At 39.2% G+C, this 20,522-nt stretch overlaps 1 protein-coding gene across 1 annotated transcript; it reads left to right on the forward strand.

Annotated features, from left to right (window-relative positions):
- Positions 1-2,434: 2,434 nt before the first annotated feature.
- LOC308551699 (uncharacterized protein CXorf66 homolog) lies at positions 2,435-9,886 on the forward strand (the record flags this gene model as incomplete). The annotated part of the gene is made up of 3 exons (XM_081126348.1): positions 2,435-2,522; positions 7,671-7,827; positions 9,028-9,886. 3 exons carry the CDS (start codon positions 2,435-2,437, stop codon positions 9,884-9,886), a joined length of 1,104 nt encoding a protein of 367 aa, XP_080982474.1.
- Between the last annotated feature and the right edge of the window lie 10,636 nt (positions 9,887-20,522).

Raw genomic sequence — 20,522 nt, forward strand, 5'->3', positions numbered from 1 at the left:
CAAGTGTAAGTACAGGGTCAGAGTCTGTGTTTATTTAAAATGTTTGACACTTTGGCCCGGCTGGGTATGGCTCAGGGGTTGAACATTGGCCTAGGATCCAGAAGATCGAGGTTCGATTCTCAGTCAGGGCACATGCCCGGGTTGCGGGCTCGATCCCCAGTAGGGGGCGTGCAGGAGGCAGCTGATCCATGACTCTCTCATCATTGATGTTTCTCTCTCTCTCCCTCTTCCTTCCTCTCTCTGAAATCAATAAAGATATTTAATTAATTAATTAATAATAGACTATTTGACATTTTGTACATCATGGATTTTTCTGTATTAATTTTCATATTTAAATATTGCATTAAAATATTATTTATCTGATTACTGAGTGTTTGGGCACCACTTATATTTTGTGCCAGAGGCAAGTGCTTCATTGGGCCTCAGCCTAGTCTGGCAACAATAAAAACAATAACAACGTCTGAAGCAAGAAGTGGGATTTTAAAGTACATATATGATGAACAATTTTAATCAAAATTCTACCCCAGAATTTGAGTGAAATGAATTCTAACATGCCATTCATGTGAACCTACAAATAAAATCATATAAGTCTATGTTAAAGCAAAAAAGAGCAGTGTTTCTGTATCCATTGTGACTATGAAGTTAATATTCAAATTAATTTGAAAGCTATTTCTGAAATATTAGCTTTAAGATATTCTCTATCAACTGTCCATCACTAGAAAAAAACCCTGATTTTAAGAGTTGACAGATATATTCTTTCACTTTTCAAGCATCACTGAGATTTTTTTAAAAATATGCCTGTTTACGGTTTTTTTCCTAGCTTTATTGAGATATAATTTATATATAACATTGTGTAAAAATAACATTTTCTGATTTTTATATTTGTAAAAGGTATTTGGGGAGCAGTATTATTTAGAGTTTCAGTGTGAAAATGAGTTTTATTTTCCAAAAACTATTTAATTTTGTTCTATTTCAATGGCCCCAAAAGGATGATTTCAAAGATTGCTACCCTTATAGGCTGGGTTCTTTCATCTCTTCTCTATTCATTTTAGAGATGATGAAATAGACTTTTTAAAAGGCCTTTAGCACACAACCCTTTTATAACGGTTGCCCTGATTACCCACTCCAGTTTATTTTCACCTATCCCCTCCCCACATTATTTATTTTGGCCATATGGAAATGAAGTTCCCTCAACCATGTTTTATAAATATTGATTTATCTGTCTGCAATGCAATGTTCTTTCCTTCCAAGGAATTCCTACTCTCATTAAACAACAAATTTAAAATCCCACCTCAGCTCAAGGGTCATCTCCTACAGGAGTCCCAACTCTGAATACATACTCCTTTTGTGTGCTCATGTGGCACTATACACTGTGACATCAGAGCCTGCATGACATTACACACCCACACTCCCTTTATTTACATGTCTGTCTCTCACACTAGATTAATCACTCCTTGAAGGCAGAAACTATGTCTATTTTAATGCTCAGTGCCTAGTGTCACATAACAGACACTCAGCACTTTTTTTGTTGAATGAATGAATCATCCTTGCTACCTTTCTTTCCCTCATGCCCCATAGCCTACCCATCATCTAGTTCTACCCACCATCAAAATATTTCTCAAGCGCAGCTGGTGCGGCTCAGCAGTTGAACATCAACCTATGTATGAACCAGGAGATGGAGTTTGATTCCCAGTCAGGGCACATACCCCAGTTGTGGGCTCAATCCCCAGTAGAGGGCATGCAGGAAGCAACCAATCAATGACTCTTTGTCATCACTGATATTTCTGTCTCTCTTTCCCTCTCTTTTCCACTCTCTGAAATCAATAAAAACATATTTTTAAAAAATATTTCTTAAGTTTGTCGATTTTTCTCCATCTTCACCACCACCACTCTGCTTCAAGTTACCATCTTCTATCACCTGGACCACTGTAACGAGGTCCTAATTGTCTTACTACTTTCTTCCACTTGTGTCCCTTCAATCTATTCCCTATACAACAGCCAGAGTGGTTTTTCTAAAATGCAGATCTTAACATGTCACTCTCTAACCAGAAACTCTTTAGTGGTAGCCCATTCTTCCTAGATAAAATTAAATGCACTTAAACCTTGCTGACCAGCTATTTCAAGCCAGAAGTCACCCATGCGGCTGGCCACTTTGCTAAACAAGGTGTTTAAAATTACTTAAATTAATGTAAGTGCAGACACAAGTTATCTCGTGACCGATCAGCAATTTTCAGACACGGATACACGTGTGTACTAATGATCGGTCAGCAAGGGGTTAACTTGACCTACACAACTCATGCTTCCCCATGGTGAGATTATGATGTCAGAATATGACACACAATGATAATGATGTCATAAAGCCCTAAAACAGGCTGAAGCATATTAAATACAGTAGTTTCCTTGGTAGAAGAAACATTTGAAGAAAGCCCTGGACATGAACCTTTTTATTTATGTCCTACTTTTGTCCATTTGGACAAATAGTTGTTTAAATGCAAACCAAAGTGATGGATCTTCTACTACAGGTAAGAACCTAACCTTAATACCTAGAAGTTATGATTACATTATGCATTCAAGTACCTAATTAGACAAGCTAGCTGTGTTTAAGAAATCTGGTGTTTCTTGGATATTTCCATTAGTAGGTCTTTAAGAATTTCTAGGATAATATATGAGAGTGTTTATTCTTGTTTTTAAATTTATCATTATTATTGAAAGATTTACAGATGTCCCCCTTTTATTTCCCGCATTGACCCCTTCCTCCATACTCCTGCCCCCTCCCCAGGCCTTCACCACACTATTGTCTGTGTCCATGGGATATGCATATATGGATATAAGTTCTTTGGTTAATCTATTTCCCCATCCTTCCCTCTGATATTCGTTAGTCTGTTCCATACTTCCACATCTCTGGCTCTATTTTGTTCATCAGTTTATTTTGTACATTAGATTCCACATATAAGTGAGATCATATGATATTTGTCTTTCTCTGACTGGCTTATTTCGCTTAGCATAATATTCTCCAGGTCCCTCCATGCTGTCTCAAAGAGTAAGAGATCCTTTTTTTTACAGCTGTATAGTATTCTGCTGTTTAAATGTACCACAGCTTTATTTATTTATTTTCGTTGATCCATACCTGAAGATGTATTTCCCATTAATTTTTTAGAGAGAGTGAAAATGGGAGGAGAATGAAACATTAATGCGAGAGAGATACATGCCTAGATATGTGCCCTTGACCAAAATCAAACCCTAGACCCTTCAGTCTATGAGCTCACGCTCTAACCACTGAGCAAAACCAGCTGGTCCCTCTGCCCATTTTTTAAAATTTTCTTTTTAATTTATCTTTATTGTTGAAAGTTTTACATATATCCCCTTTTTCTTCCCACTGACCCTCTTCACCCTCCTCCCACCCCCTCCCCAGGCTTTCACCATACTATTCTCTGTGTCCATGGGTTATGCATATATGCATATATGTTCTTTGGTTAATCTCTTCATGCCCCCACCCCTTTCCCTCTGCTATACGTCAGTCTGTTGCATGCCTCAAAGTCTCTGGGTCTATTTTGTTCGTCAGTTTATTTTGTTCATTAGATTTCACATTCGAGTGAGATCATGTGATATTTATCTTTCTCTGCCTAGCTTATTTCACTTAGCATAATACTCTGCAGGTACCTCTGTGCTGTCTCGAAGGGTAAGAGCTCCTTCTTCTTGACAGCTGCACAGTATTCCATTCTGTAAATGTACCATAGTTATTTTATGTATTCATCTACTGATGGACACTTGGACTGTTTTCCATATGTTAGCTATTGGAAATAACGCTGCTATGAACATAGGGGTGCATATATTCTTTCTGATTGGTGTTTCAGGCTTCTTAAGATATATACCTAGAAGTGGGATCACTGGATCAAATGGCAGTTCCATTTCAACTTTTTTGAGGACACTCCGCACTGTTTTGCACAGTGGCTGTACCACTCTGCATTCCCACCAACAGTGTACCAGGGTCCCCTTTCTCCACACCCTCGCTAGCAAGTCATTTGTTGATTTATTGATGATAGACATTCTGACAGGTGTGAGGTGGTACCTCATTGTGGTTTTAATTTGCATCTCTCTAATGATTAGTGACTTTGAGCTTTTTTCATGTCCATTGGCCATTTCTATGTCCTCTTTGGAGAAGTGTCTATTCAGGTCTTCTGCCCATTTTTTTAATTGCATTGTTTGTCTTCCTTTTGTTGAGTTGTATGAGTACTTTATATATTTTGGAAACTAACCCCTTATCAGGTGTATCATTGGCAAATATGTTCTCCCATACAGCGGCTTCCCTTTAAACTTTGATGCTGGTTTTCTTTGCTGTACAGAAGCTTTTTAGTTTGATATAGTCCCATTTCTTTATTTTTTTCCTTGGTTTCTCTAGTCCTAGGCATTGTATCAGTGAAAATTCTATGTGAGATGTCTGAGATTTTGCTGCCTACCTTTTCTTCTAGGATTTTTATGGTTTCACAACTCACATTTAAGCCTTTTATCCATTTTGAGTTTATTCTTGTGTATGGTGTAAGTTGGTGCTCTAGTTTCATTCTTTGCATGTACCTGTCCAATTTTCCCAACACAATTTATTGAAGAGATTGCCGTTATTATATTGTATGTTCTTGCCTCCTTTGTCAAATATCAATTGAGTTTAATGGCTTGGATCGATTTCTGGGGTCTATGTGCTGTTCCATTGATCTATATGCCTGTTCTTGTGCCAGTACCAGATTGTTTTGATTACAATGGCTTTGTAGTATAGTTTGATATCAGGTATTGTGATCACTCCAACTCTGTTCTTTCTCAAAATTGCTGCAGCTATTTGGGGTCTTTTTTGTTTCCATATAAATTTTTGGAGTATTCTAGATCTGTGAAATATGCTCTTGGTTTTTTAATAGGGATTGCATTGAATCTATAGATTGCTTTGGGTAATATGGACATTTTAATGATATTAATTCTACCAATCCATGAACATAGTATATTCTTCCACTTGTCTATATCCTTTTATATCTCTTTTTTCATCATCCTGGAGTTTTCCAAGTACAGGTGTTTTACCTCTTTGGTTAAGTTTATTCCTAAGTATTTTAATTTTTTTGTTGCAATGGTAAATGGGATTTTTATTTTATTTTTATTTTTAGTTTCTCTTTCTGAGTGTTCATTATTGGTGTATAAAAATGCCATTGATTTTTGGTTGTTAATTTTTTATCCTGCTACATTGCTGAATTCATTTATTAAGTCTAGTAGTTTTTTGATGGAGTCTTTAGGATTTTCTAAGTACAATATCATGTCATCTGCAAATAATGACAGTTTTACTTCCTCCTTTCCAATTTGGATACCTTTTATTGTTTCTTCCTGTCTGATGGCTGTGGCTAGGACTTCCAGCACTATTTTGAACAAGAGTGGTGAAAGTGGACACCCTTGTCTTGTTCCCGTTCTTAGGGGAAATGGTTTTAGTTTTTTCCCATTGAGTATGATGTTGGCTGTAGGTCTGTCGTATACGGCCTTTATTACGTTGAGGTATGATCCCTGTATTCCCACTTTGCTGAGAGTTTTTATCAAAAATGGGTGTTGGATTTTATCAAATGTTTTTTCTGCATTTATTGATATGATCATGTAATTTTGTCTTTCAATTTGTTTATGTGATATATCACATTAATTGATTTGCAAACACTGTACCAGTCTTACATCCCTGGAATAAATACCACTTGTTCGTGGTGTTATGATCTTTTTAATATATTGCTGGATCTGGCTTGCTAATATTTTGTTGAGGATTTCAGCATCTATGTTTATCAGGGATATCGGCCTGTAATTCTCTTTCTTTGTAGTGTCTTTATCTGGTTTTGAAATTAGGCTAATGCTGGCCTCATAAAAAGAGATTGTAAGTGTTCCTTCCTCTTGGATTATTTGAAATAGTTTGAGGAGGATAGGTGTTAATTCTTCTTTGAATGTTTAGTAAAACTCCCCTGTGAAGCTGTCCAGACTAGGTGTTTTGTTTGCTGAGAGTGGGGGGGGGGGGGGGGTTGTTTGTTTTTGTGTGTTTTTTTAAATTACTGCTTCAATGTCTTCAGCTGTTATTGGCCTATTCAGGTTCTCTGATTCTTCCTGATTGAGTTTTGGAAGATTGTATTTTTCTAGGAATTTGTCCATTTTGTTCAGGTTTTCCAGCTTGTTTGCATATAGTTGTTTATAGTATTTGCTTACAATCCTTCGTATACCTGTGGTGTCATTTGTTATTTCACTTCTTTTGTTTCTGATTTTATTTGGGTCCTCTCTGTTTCTTGATAAGTCTGCCTAAAAGTTCATCAATCTTATCATTTCAAAGAACCAGCTCTTGGTTTCCTTGATCTTTCCTATTTTTTTTTTAAATTCTCTGTCATTTATTTCTGCTCTGATTATTATTTCCTTTCTTCTACTTACTCTGAGCTTTTTTTGCTGTTCTCTTTCTAATTCTTTAAGTTGTGGAGTTAGTTTATTAGAAATTTTTCTTGTTTCTTGAGGTAAGCTTATAGTGCTATAAATTTCCCTCTCAGGGCTTCTTTTGCTGTGTCCCACAGACTTGGGGTTGTTGTGTGTTCATTTTCATTTGTTTGCAGGAAGTTTTTTATTTGTTCCTTGATCTCATTGGTAACCCATTCATTGTTTAATAACATGCTGTTTAGCCTCAATGTGTTTGAATGTTTTGGGGTGTTTTTATTGTAGTTGATCTCTTTTTTCATGCCATTGTGATCTGAAAACATGCTTGATATGATTTCAATCTTCTTGAATTTGTAGAGACTTAGTTTGTTTCCTAACATGTGGTCTACCTTTGAGAATGTCCCATATGCACTTGAGAAGAATGTATATTCTGCAGCTGTGTACTTAGGGGCATTGGGTCATGGTGGCAGTTCCAGGTACTCCATGTCAGGGTGGGGGGGCCAGTCATCCATGGGTGCCAGATTGGGTGTGGCTTGATTGGGTGGCAGATCCATGCATCTGGTGTGTCCGGTGTCAAGGCAGCGGAAAGGCCAGGCAGGCCTCTTTTCAAGGTGTCTAGGCAGGGCATACCAATCCTCAAGGTGGCAAGGCAATTGTGCAGCTTCTCAAGGGGGGAAGGGTGGGCAAGTGCTCTGCACCTGAATGGGGCTGGGTGGGCCAGGTGCTACTCAAGGTTTTGGCTTTGGCGAGGTCCGTGGCTCCTCAAGGGGTTTTTATTCTTTGTGAAAAATTCAAGCAACATAGAAGCATAAAGAGTACAGACATATTGACAGGAGACAATACTATGTGAATGAATCTGGCATGATATCTAACACATAATAAGTTTCAACAATGGTTTCACTTGTCCCATCCTCTTTCCCATCATAGACACACAAACATTAACATTCAAGTGCATTCACACATGGAAGACATACACACACACTCAAAAACTTAGCAAGGGGGTGAGAAAGCCATGATGCAGGGGTAACCCAGATAATTATACTGATTAGCCAGAGATGTCTCCCAGATTTGGCTTCTAGATTGTGGCTGGGGACATAATAGAGGGAAGAAAATGACAATGGCACATGTATGCTTTTAAAAATTCATTGATGAAGAGATTTGATTTTGACTTATAGTGGCATGCCACTATCAAAATGGAAGAAAAACTTGGTTACCTGACACATTTTCTGGTGATACAATCTCTTTGACAGGAGCTAATGAAGTTGAATCAGAGCAGACCGAAATGGACGATTACAGAAAACGCATATTCGTTATAGTAGTTGGTGTTATGAGCACAGCGTTTATCTGTACCTCTTTTTGTTGCCTCCATTATAATTGTTTGAGCAAAGATGTCCCCAAAGAAAAACCGTAAGTTTTACACCTTGAATTAAGAATGCAAGGTGTGTGTATATGTATGTTTGTGTGTGTGTACGTATAGTGGAGGTTTCACTGTTGTGATGGTTACTTAATGTTAACTTTAGACTTCTAAAGAGCTACCAACACCTTGTGGGTGGATACCTACACTTAAATTATATCAGCTCTTAAATATTCTCAAGTACATTATCAACTTTAGCCAAAGTGCTCTCCTATTCAGGGTTCAGCTGAGCCCCAGTCTATTAATTTCATTATAAATCGAGTCTAGGAAAATAGGGCATGACTATCTGAATAAGATAGGGAGAATGAAAAAGGGGAGAGAGAGAAAGTTGGACCTGCTTTCCAAAGACAATGAAACATTTTGGATAATCTCCCATTTTAAGATGTATTAAAATAAAAAAATATTCACTGTTCTTATGATCTCAGTCCCTGCCTTTCATATAGGAGGATCAGGCTAGCCTTAATATAGTGATTCCTTCAATATTTCCCAACCCAAGGACTGATGACTAGAATATACCAATTCTTCTTTCCTTTAGTTTTAGAGGACTACTGTGAACATAAATATGCATGGATAGATAACTTGATGTTGTAAATATAATAGTAAAATAAGACTTTGTTCTAAAGGGTTTATTTTTTATTGTGACAAGTTGTGATATTTGTATATCAGTTCTGTATCAACTTGTGACTTTTTTATAAAAGGTTTAATTTCTGGAATAAATGAAATTCTCTCTCAATAGTAGATTTACAGCTGTAGACTCTATAGTTATCTAATGTAGTTGAAACAGTAAAATACTAAAAAAAAAATAGCATGAACTCAATGAGTTTTTATATATATATATCTTTATTGATTTCAGAGAGAGGAAGGGAGAGGGAGAAAGAGATAGAAACATCAATGATGAGAGAGAGTCATTGATCGACTGCCTCCTGCATCCTGCACATCCCCCACTGGGGACGGAGCCTGCAAGCCAGGCGCGTGCCCTGACCGGGAATCGAACCATGATCTCCTGGATCATAGGCCAATGCTCGGCCGCTGAGCCATGCCTGGCTGGGCACAGTTCTTATCTGTAACCTGAGTCATGGCTTTCACCACACTCCAATTCTTACTGTGTTCAATTTCTCTACTAGAGCCAAAAAATAAAAAATAGCAATAATACTCTTTTATAATGTCATACTCCAAATTTTCTATATTTTCAGGGTCCAGGAAGATGTAGCAGCCAAGTCATCCAAGTCATCCAAAATGTCACTCAGTAAACACAAGACAGCCCATCAATACATTCCAGAGAAACAACCCATGCTATCTGGTATAGAAACGTTATCTGAGCCCTCAAGTCCAGAAAGATCATCCAGAACATCCGGTTCAGTTTCAGAAAAGTCATCTATACCATCTAGTACAGAAAAGTTCATCAAGCCATCAAGCCCAAAAAGAGTGTCCAGGTCATCCCACCTGGGGAAGTCATATAAAAAACACAGACTAGAAAAGTCACATAAGCTAGCTTATGCCTATAAGCTAGGCAGTCATGACCATTCATCCTATCCAAATCGGGCAGTCAGGCCACCTTCACCAGCCAGCCTACAATATCCACATGGGCCGACCAAACCACATCATCCAACCTGTCGACACAATCAAATATTGCTGCCAAAATCATCCAGTTTAAAGAAATTTACCAAGTGTCCCAGACATCATAATCTAAAAAGAGCAGTTATTGCAGGAAGGGCAGACATGTTATCTAAGTCTCCATTAGTCAACTCTTGTCCATACTATAAGGAAAAACACCTTGCCCACAGAGCTACTACTGAGTGTTTGGTCAGTGATATTTATGGGGTCAAGAATACAAATGCTCAAAACATACCTTTTCCACGTGAAGTGAAGCCTTTTTCCAAGTCCTTTCGTAAGGTAGATTCCAGAGACAATGCAATCTATGGCAATGTGAAGGCCAGTGATAATGAGAGTGAGAGAGAAGTAACCATTTTTTGCAACATAAGCCTCAATGAAATCACTCGTAACAGAATCTCGAGTAATCGATGGCTCAGTAAAAACAAAAAACCCCGGTGAAGAAGCAAATTTATACCAACTATTTTATGCTTGCCTCCTTAAGATATACTATATAAAGGGAAAATCCACTTGGCGATCACTATCAAGATTAGTCCTTTCCATCTTCAAGGCAATTAATTTGAAAATATTAAATACATGACATAACAAATTACTTTATTGTGATTATTATTGCATTTTAGAGGCAGATGACTCTTTTGATGTATCTTATTTTGATCTGATCACTTGGATGGGAACCATAAATATACACAAATCTAGAAAGGAATTGCAAAATGGGTACCCTGGACTCCTCCTTCTCTTGGATTTGCCCTCAAAGTCCCAACCCAATTAAGTTTATTTTTTAATGTTCACATACAGTCCTCACAATTTAAGATTGTCTTTCTGTAGTGTTCAGTGCTTGACAAAAAATGTCTCTGTGTGCTTGGTTCTGGTTTAGTTACGGAAACTTCTGATAGCTATTTGTAACACCCTGCCTCCTATGACTACTACCTAAAGTGAGGTTGCAGCCTCCAGCACACACACCTGGGGCTTCATGATACCAGTTTAAGTGTTCCAGTCTTCATAACTCTCAACAAGGCTTTTAATTATTTTTGTTGCCTTTCAAAATGGTAAAAGAATTTTCCCTCCTGTGCATTTTCAAAAGGTCCCAGTTGGAGGTCTGATGTCTACTCATTTTCCCTACATGGTACTGACTCACTGAGTGGGCAGGGGTGGGTGGACAGGGGAGAACCTTGGAGTTATATCCTCTAACTTCCCCCACTGAAGAGACGTTATTCTTGCCTTCTTCCAAGGGCATCACCGAGAAAAGCAAGCAAAGTCCTGTATTCCCAGCCTATATTCTAGTACAGTAAAGTTAGTCCCCTCTAACATCTAGCAGGCATAAGTTAAATGCAAGTAGCTGGCTTGTATTCGATGTGCACTATTTGTCAGACATTGTACTAGTAACTTTATGTTTGTGGGTCTGAAGGTTGCAATCAAGTTTGCTGATTCACTGAAAGGACTCACAATACTCAATAGCAGGTTATACACATGGCTAAGGCATATTAGAGCAAAATTAGACAGGCCAAGAGCAACAGGAAAAATATATGAATCAGGCACATGCTTTTGAGTATTTCCCCATCTGGGGCCACCCATGACATGCTTTCTCTCTAGCAAGAAACTAGAAGGGCATGTGCAGATTGTCTCTGCCCAAGAAGGCCTATTTGAATCTCTGGGTCTGAGCCTTTTATTGAGAAGTGTTCACATAGGTAAATCATGCTACATAACCAGCCATGGCAACTGAAACTCAGGATCCCAACAATGAAATCATCAATGTTGATGCTCATGCAAAGCAATCCTGGTAAGCTAATATGGCATGGTACATTGCTCCAGGTGTACAAAACATAATCATCAACCATTAACATAAGACATTCTGAGAACCACATTCCCAGAGGTTGGCCAGTGCTCAATCATGGTTCCAGGTTCCCTTGAAGACATACGAGGACTAAGCAACCATACCTGCTTTGTTAACACTTTCTCACACATCACATATTTTATTTAATGCCCAACAGTCTCTCACTATATGGGGGATTGTATAGATTAACCGAGGCTCTCTAACATATAGTAAGATCACATATAATAATTGGTTGAATTGAGATATGAATCTATGATTAGCTTACACTCCAATTTTCATTACGCTGTAATGCCTTTTCACTACCAGCTTCTAAGGTGCCTGCTTATTCACAGATCACACAATCCATTGGTGTAAGCAAAATGCCTACTTGACTTTTAAATAGTCTGGGCCATTCTCCCAGCCTTCTGGGGACATAAAAGATCTCTTATGTTCATTCAGATCTGAATTCCCCATGGCCTCTGCCTCTACTGTTGGTTCCACTGTTGGGGTCTGCACCCATAAAGTCAACATGAAATTCACAGATGTCGCTAAGTAGCCGCTTATGTACAAAAGTTTTAAGCGATGTAATGTGCGTATAAATAGCATTGTGGGAGATTACAGATTTGATTTCCTACTGGCATTACCCTTTTTTAAAAGACAAAGTGTAAAGGGTTAGAAAAGTCTGGTCTTTTTAAAATTTACAAATAGAAGCAAAAGTTCTGATCTGATTTTTAAACTGTTTGTTCTGAAAAAAAAGTACAAAAGTAGAGCAAGTAGAACACCCATAAAAAGAAGTATTGCTCAGATTAAGCAATTATGTCTACATGGTCATTTTTGTTTCATTTATACTCCTATCCATTCCCCTTTCCATTTATATCTCTAAAAGACAATAACTTTTAAAAATACATAGACACAATACCATTATCTCACCTAAAAATTAACAATAATTTCTTAAGATAAATCATCCAGTCATTTTTCAAATGTTCCCATCCCTCTGCTAATTTTATTCTTTATACCTATATTCCTCTCTCTAGTTTTTCTTCTTTCTTCTTTTAAAGAAGGGCCTGTAACATTTCTTGCAATACTGGTTTGGTGGTAATGAACTCATGTAGTTTGTTTGGTTTTTGGTTTGGGAAGCTCTTTATTTCACCTTCATTTTAAACGCTAGCCTTGCTGGATAAGGTAGTCTAGGTTTCAGGTCCTTGTTTTTCATTACTTTGAATACTTCATGAAAATGCCTTCTAGCCTAAAGTGTTTCTGTTGAAAAATCAGCTGACAGCCTTACAGGAACTCCCTTATAGGTAAGTAACTGTTTCTCTCTTGCTGCCTTTAAGATTTTCTCTTTGACTTTAACCTTTGCCATTTTAATTACAATGTGTCTTGGTGTGGGTCTCTTTAGGTTCATCTTGACTGGGACTCTGTGCTTCCTGAATTTGTGTGACTTTTTCCTTCACCAGGTAGAGATGTTTTCTGTCATTATTTCTTCAAACAAGTTTTCTCTCCCTTGCTCACTTTCTTCTCCTCTGGTATCCACATGATGTGGATAGTGTTACTTTTCATGTTGTCCCCAAATTTCCTTAAAATATTCTCATTTTCTAAAATTCTTTTTTCTTGAAGAGACAGGATGGCGCCATAGGTAACTGCGGTACCTGCTGGCTCCCACAACCACATCAAAATTGCAACTAAAATACGGAACAAGCATGATTCAGAACCTCCTGAAATCTAGCTGAACAGAAGTCCTACAACTAGGGAACTGAAAAGCACATTGACACAGGTAGGAAGCACATCAAGATGGGGCAGAATAGGGGAAGGATTGTGGAGATGCAGCCATGGTCTCACACCCAGGTGCAGCAGTTTAACTGGAAGGGATATTTCAGTCTGTGGAGGTTTCCTGGAGGAGCAAGGGGTCTCAGCCCCACATCACACCCTCCAGCCCAGGTTCCAGTGCCAGGAAGAGAAGTCCCCACAACTTTGGGCTATAAAAACTTGTGGGGATTGTGGCTGAGAGACATGGAGGCTGCAGGAGTCCCAGGCAGTTCCCCAGTCCGGAGCACAGACTTACTCAGATGTGCTCCCTTTGAGCTCCAGTACTGGGCAGCAGCTTGAAAGGAACCTGGAGCATTCAGAGAGGAACTAACTTGCCTGGAATCAGGCACAGAACTGTAGGGGCAGCTTTCTTACAGACAGAAGGGCTGGAAGAGGCCATTGCTCCTTTGATGAGCCCGCCCCCCACAGAACCTGCAGGCAGGCACCTTCTCTGAATCTCCAGCAACCTGATTCATACCTTTTGCCCTTCCCTGGTGATTCCAGAGACTCCTCCCTACTTTCAAGCTCATCCAAGCCATTTCCGGTGGCTTTTCTATGCAAGTGGCCTCTCTAGCCTCAGACTTAGGATTTTCCTAAAAATCTCTCAAAGAAGCAGCAGCTGGCCTCAGCATGCCCCATACCTCTCAATAAGTGGCCTCAGGACTGGCACTAGCAGCAGCCTGCATTAGTTCATGGTTTGGCCTCTCCTGGACACCTCCAAGCCCAGCACAAGTAGCAGCCATTTACGGTTTGCTGTGTAGCTTATGCTGGGTGGCCCTGGGCAGGGCACAGGCAAAGGCTGACTCTGCACCTCCCAGGAGGCCCCAGAGACAGTGCACCTGGTGGTCAGACTCAGCCACACTGGATTACAACCCTACCACATCCACTAGTGACACACTCAAGGGGTGGACTCGGTCACCACCAAAGCTTTGCTGAAGTAAATCCTGATCCATAGGGCTATCTCCAGCACAGCAGCTCTTTGGCTGTAGTTGCAGCTGGTCCTCACAGCCAATTGGCCTGGGGATCAATTCCTCCCAGTGACGCCAACAGCAACCAAGGCTCAACTACAACAGGACAGTACACACAGCCCACACAGGAGAGCACCTAGAAGGCCCAGCTCAGGTGGCTGGGGAGACTGAGCCACTGGGCCCTACTACACAAAGCTACTCTACCAATTCCAGGAGACATAGCAGCTCTACCTAATACATAGAAACAAACACTAGGGAGCAGCCAAAATGTGGAGGCAAAGAAACATGTCATAAATGAAAGGACAGAAGAAATCTCCAGAAAAAGAACTAAATGAAATGGAGCCAAGAAAGCTACTAGATATAGAGTTCAAAACAATGGTTATAAGGATACTCAAGGATCTTAGTAAGACTATTAAGGAAACTAGTGAGATCATCAATAACATAATAAAGAACCAGTCAGAAATGAAGGCTACACTAGCTGAAAGGAAGACTAATTTATAGGGAATCAATAGTAGAGTAGAGGATGCTGAGAATCAAATCAGCAATTTGGAACATGAGGAAACAAAAAGCACCCAACCAGAAGAGCAAAGAGAAAAAAGAATCCAGAAATATGAAGATAGTGTAAGGAGTCTCTGGGACATCAAGAGGCCCAACATTTGTATTATTGGGGTGCCAGAAGGGGAAGAAAGAGGCAAAGACATTGAAAACCTATTTGAAAAAATAATGACCAAAAACTTCCCCTGCCTGGTGAAAGAAAGACTTACAAGTCCAAGAACTAAAGACAGCCCCAAACAAGAGGAACTCAAAGAGGCCCACATCAAGACATATCATAATTAAAATGCCAAAGGTCAAAGACAAAGAGAGAATCTTAAAAGCAGCAAGAGAAAAGCAGTCAGTTACCTACAAGGGAGCTCCCATACAAGTGTCAGCTGATTTCTCAACAGAAACTTTGCAGGCCAGAAGGGAGTGGCAAAAAAATATTCAAAGTGATGAAAAGCAAGAACCTACAACCAAGATTACTCTACCCAGCAAAGCTATCATTTAGAACTGAAGGTCAGATAAACAGCTCCACAGATAAGAAAAAGCTAAAGGAGTTCATCACCACCAAACCAGTACTACATGAACTGTTGAAGGATCTTCTTTAAGAAGAAGCTAATGAACAAAAGAAACTGACAAACAAAATAGGCCCAGAGACATTGAAGCATGCAACAGACTGTCATATCTCAGAGGGAAGAGGGAAGGGGGGGGGGTGAGAAGAGATTAACCAAAGAAGTTATATGCATATATGCATAACCCATGGACACAGACAATAATAGGGTGAAGGCCGGGGGAGGGGGTGGGAATGCAAGGGAGGGGATCAATGGAGGAAAAAATGGGACATCTGTAACACTTTCAACAATAAAGATAAATTTTTAAAAATTAAAAATAAAATAATTTTTTTTCTTTTTGTTGCTCTGATTGGGCATTTTTTTTCTATCTTGTATTCCAAATTGCTGATTCTATCCACTGCTTCATCCAGCCTACTTTTAACTCCTTTCAGTGTATCCTTGATGTCAGATATGGTAGTCTCCATTTCTAACTGGTTCAAATTCATGGTTTCTGTGTTCATGCTGATGTATTTTCCACTAAGTTTCTTATAATTCCCATTAAGTTTCTTGTAGTTCTTGCTAAGTTCTTTGAGCATCCTTATAATCACTACTCTGAACTCTACATCTGATAAATTGCTGGCCTCCATTTCATTTAGCCCTTATCCTGGAGAATCCTCCTTTTCTTTCATTTGAGGATTGTTTCTTTGCCTCCCAATTTTAGCTCTTTGTGTTTGTTTCTATGTATTAGATAGAACTGCTATGACTCCCAGTCTTTATGTAGTGGCCTTATGTAGTAAGTGTCCTGTGAGACCCAGTGGTGCAGTTTCTTTGCTTTCCTGAGCTGGATGCTCTAGGAATGTGTCTCGTGTGGCTTATTTGGGCTCTCCTGTTGTAACTGGGTCTTGACTGTTGTCTCATTCATGAGTGGTATCTCCCTTCAGCCTGGCTCATTGAGTAGCTTAACCTCCACCTGTTGTACAGGTGAATTCTGGAAGTTGGATATCCAGGATCACAGTGCCAGCATGGTATGTTCCTGTTGATTCCTCTTCTACATTGCAGACTGCTGATTTCTCTCTGTGTTCAAAATTTTAACCATTCACCCTTGCAGGCTGATTATGAGCCAGTTCCAGCACACTGTTGGTTGCAGCAAACTCTATGAGAATGCCCAAAATCGAGAATGCTGAGAACATCAAATACTGCTGAGGATGTTGGAGGAACAGGATCTCTCGTACACCGAGACACAGGTCAGAGCTCAGGTGGCTTGATGCTGAGATGCTGATATATTTCTTCAAGAAGGAGTATGGCAGTGATACTCTTGCTGCTTGAGGTGCATGCTGCCTCTATAATGTTCACTCAGAGTGTCCCCAACTCATTCTAACAAAATTAACTGGCATCAAACCTGGCACCAGCCCAAGAGTGTGTCCTCTTTACCTTTTCTTCTTCCAGCTCTCCAATTATAGCTTCAGTCACTTGTGGCCTGGCTGTACTTTATAGCCCAGACATCTGTAATAATGTCGGTTGTATCCTTGTAATGAATTTCCTTTTCTCAAGATAGCTTTGACTGAGTTTCTATTCCTTGCCACCACTGATTCTTGATTAAGACATGGTATGACTTCTTAAGGTTAGAACAAGAGCGACAAATGGCTTTCATCTCAGGTGACTACTCTGATCTATTCACATAACTGTGTAGAGGGCTAGATTGCAAAAGATTATGGGATTACTTGCAAATTCATGACAAAGAGTGCCAAGATTGACTAGCACTGTCTGCTCTGAATGTGAGAGTGAGGAGTGCAACATATGTGCCATATATCTGCCACCCCTGCAGGTGAGGAAGAAATTGAAATAAGTATATGTCTTCCTCTAAAAGATGCCAAAGGTCACTACAGAACTATATTATGGAAATAGGAGGTGCACAGAAAAATTCAAAATAAATATAATTTTATCAATTATAATAACAGCAATTTGCTGAACTTTTGCCTGTTCCTATCTGTTCTTTATATTTATACAATCTTTAATTTTTTTCTGTGGAAGGTCACCAATAGAAATGAATATGAATCAATTATTCTCCTGGCAGGCTTCATTTGGACTATGTTGATATTTAAACAGTTCATGGAAAAATATGTCAAGGCTATAAATACATTCTTTGTACATTTGCTATTGTGAATATTGTTTATGATCTGAGACAAGAACAATAACTGATTAGGGAAATTACCATCTATTCCCTAGAAAGCTGTGGTTTTAACCAAAGAAGATACTGACTTTTCCTACTAAACCATAATACTTAATAACAACTAATATCAATATGGCACTTCACAGACTGTTAAAAAGTAAAGTAGGCTCAAATCTCTCTAGTAAATACAAATTGCTGATATCAGGAACTCTCTACATACTACAAATATGTACACCATCTGGGAAGCATCATTCCTAAAGTGGAGTGAATCAGGGCAATTATCAAAAGTCCTGGGCTTTAGGGAACACCAAATCTCTGATAGACTGAGAAATAGTTGAGGGTGGCAGCCCAAAGGAGATAAGGAAGGCAATGATCTAGTGAATGCTTAAAAAGAAAGAAAATGGTTGGCTGTCAAATATACACACAATTGGACTACAAACTCTACTCCACCCTTTCATGACTTTTCTATTCTTTTAACCTAAGTTCATTTGTACAACAGTGTTAGGATGGGTCAAGGAGTGAGTCTGTTGGAGGCTTATAGTGCTCAGATCTGGCTAAAATATCTGTGAACGCCTGCAGGTCATTGGAAACATACCTGCCCCATGGTAAGGTAAAACAGTCATTAAATAGGACATTGTCCAGTAGTTACGGTATGAGAGCTACCAGAGAAATAGCCTGATTATTAATTATGACTTAGAGTTAAGCAGGAGTGGAGATATTGACAATCATAGTCTTAGTAGTGTTCTGCAGGAGATGAGCTAATTAACTTCTTGTGAAGAATGACAAGACCATTGTTTCTTTGAAGTCCATATTCTATCTTGTTGCCTGGGTGATTCTGGACAACATAAGTAGGTATATACAACCAGGAGGAAGTAGTTTTACTCTGAATGTTGATGAAATGCACAGCGTAAGTACTTAATTTGATGGTTTTAGCTTTTGTGGTTTTTTGGGGGGGGGTTTGTTGTTGGGCGTTCTCTGTTCAATCAAGGGTTGACTAGGATGATTTTCATAAACCACAGGTATGGTAGTATGGTGTAGAGAGTGTGGAGTAAGGAGGAGATGTTGATGATTTAAAGGTAGGCCAGCTGGGACAGAGAGTACACTCGGCCTTCCCAACAACTGTAAAGCATAAGTTATTGGGCACAGTAGCTGGCAGTTACAAGGTGATTTGAGAGGCAGTAGGTGAGTGAAGCCTCCCTACAAACCCAAATAGTTTACTTATTGATATTAAATCCCATTACCATGAACTCATTACTTTGGCTTAGCATTGCTCATTCCCTGTGGTTCTTTATAAACATCAAAACCCATTTAAATATTCCCCAATTCTTAGATTGAAGAGGTTTATCAGATCTCATTCATCTATTCCTAAGAGGGGGATTGCAGAAGAGCCCTGGGCTCTTGAGGCAGGGGCTAGGAAAAAGCAGTTAAAAGTAGGGAGCATGGGAATTTGAGAAGGTTTCGGAGACACCTGTTGGGATGTCCATCTTGCTCACCTCAATTGTTTGCCTGTTTTTCTGGGAACTCTCCACTTGAGAAAAAACTCCTGGTTTGCTGATTGTTTCTGGTGGAGACTGAATGCCTGGCCAAGTGAGGATAACAACACAGGTTGCCCATCACAGTGTTATCTAATCTGCCTGTCCAGAGAGTCTGTGGTGCCCAGAAGTATTCCATAGAGCATCATGCTCTGAGGGTATGTTAGTTTAATGAGCAGGTGGTCCAGACTCCCATGGCACCTCCTCCTGCCATACTGCTACCCCTCCATTAATCATACCTGTGGTCTCAAGGTAAGTTACCAATAACCAAATGTCTTAAGATAAAAAAAGAAATATGTGAGCCTAGTTTACACATAACTTTGCATAGTTAAGATGGCACCATCTGAAAGTGGATGACTGTAGCACCACACCCCCACCACAGGGTGCTCAGAAAAGACACTGGGGAAGAGAAATCTCCCCAATCGACAAAGCTTTGATTAGCATATCTGGTTTTATATCGTGCTGATGAGAGATGACTTGAAGTACAGATCTACTGATTCATAGGCAGTGACCATTGGGTTGGTCAGGGACTTAGAATAAATTTCTAACAGCAATCTAAATATTGCTACTTGGAAAACTGAAATTTTATCTGCTTAAAAATGGCATAAAAGTTCAGAATTAATTAATAAATTATCCAATCCCCTCAATTTTCCATGGGGAAAATAAGGTCCAGAAAATGTATGTGATTGGTCCAGGGGAACTCTAGATTTCAGTTAGAATTGACATCTCCTGGATCTTAGTTTAGGGCTCTCCCTGTAACAGCACAGAGATAATCATTCATTCCTTTGAAAAACATTTCTTGAGCCTCATCAGTGTGTCACACTCTTCCCTGGGAAATAGTGATAAAGGTAAATAAGGCATGGTCTTTGCCCTCAAGATCTTGTGTTTGCTCTGTGTTGTGCATGTCTGTGTATTGTAGCTATATCCTGTGACAAGAAATAAATGGAACCAAAATTTCAAATACTTTTCCAAGAAGAGCAGACCAAATACTTGCTGAATAATGCCAAATGGAATTAAAAATGCTAGAAAATGAGGCACTAAGAACTATTAAGAACTATATGACTTAAAAATAAAAGACACCAACAGAGATATTAATTAATTCAAGATTGAATTTGATAGTTGAGGGGAGTTTGCATCACTATAACTGCTGGGAAGAGAGCCACTTTTAATGGATTTTGAGGGCATCCTGCCTGGGCCTTAGTATCTAAATGTTGGCCTGAGAGATAAAATATGAATTAATTGATCAGGAAGATTGGAGGATGGTGCAATGTGTTATTTTAAACAGTAGAAAATGGTGGATATAAGGCTGTTGAATATCCCCCAAATTTGTTAATTTTTATATCTGAACTTCAAATTCAATTCTTTGATTCCTTACAAAGTTCCATCCTCTTGTCCAATTGACCTTTCTCACAAAAATTAAGCTCTGCTCAAAAGATAGAGACTGCTCACTCCTGTGCATCTTCTTTCTCTAACACCATTTGATTCCTTCTCTCCCCTCTGTCTTCTTTTCTGTCTTAAAGGAAGAAGGTTCCCTCATCCCCTCTCAAACCCGAGCCTTGTTTTCTCCAGTTCATCCCCTCTTACTTCATTTCACACTCAGCTACCTCAATTATCTTCTCTTTCTAAAATCTTTAGCTTCTCGCCCTGGCCGGGTGACTCAGTTGGTTGGAGCATCGTCCCATATACCAAAAAGGTTATGGGTT

The sequence above is a fragment of the Miniopterus schreibersii genome (assembly GCF_964146895.1).
Source record: "Miniopterus schreibersii genome assembly, chromosome: X".
In the NCBI taxonomy this organism is placed as follows: domain Eukaryota; kingdom Metazoa; phylum Chordata; class Mammalia; order Chiroptera; family Miniopteridae; genus Miniopterus; species Miniopterus schreibersii.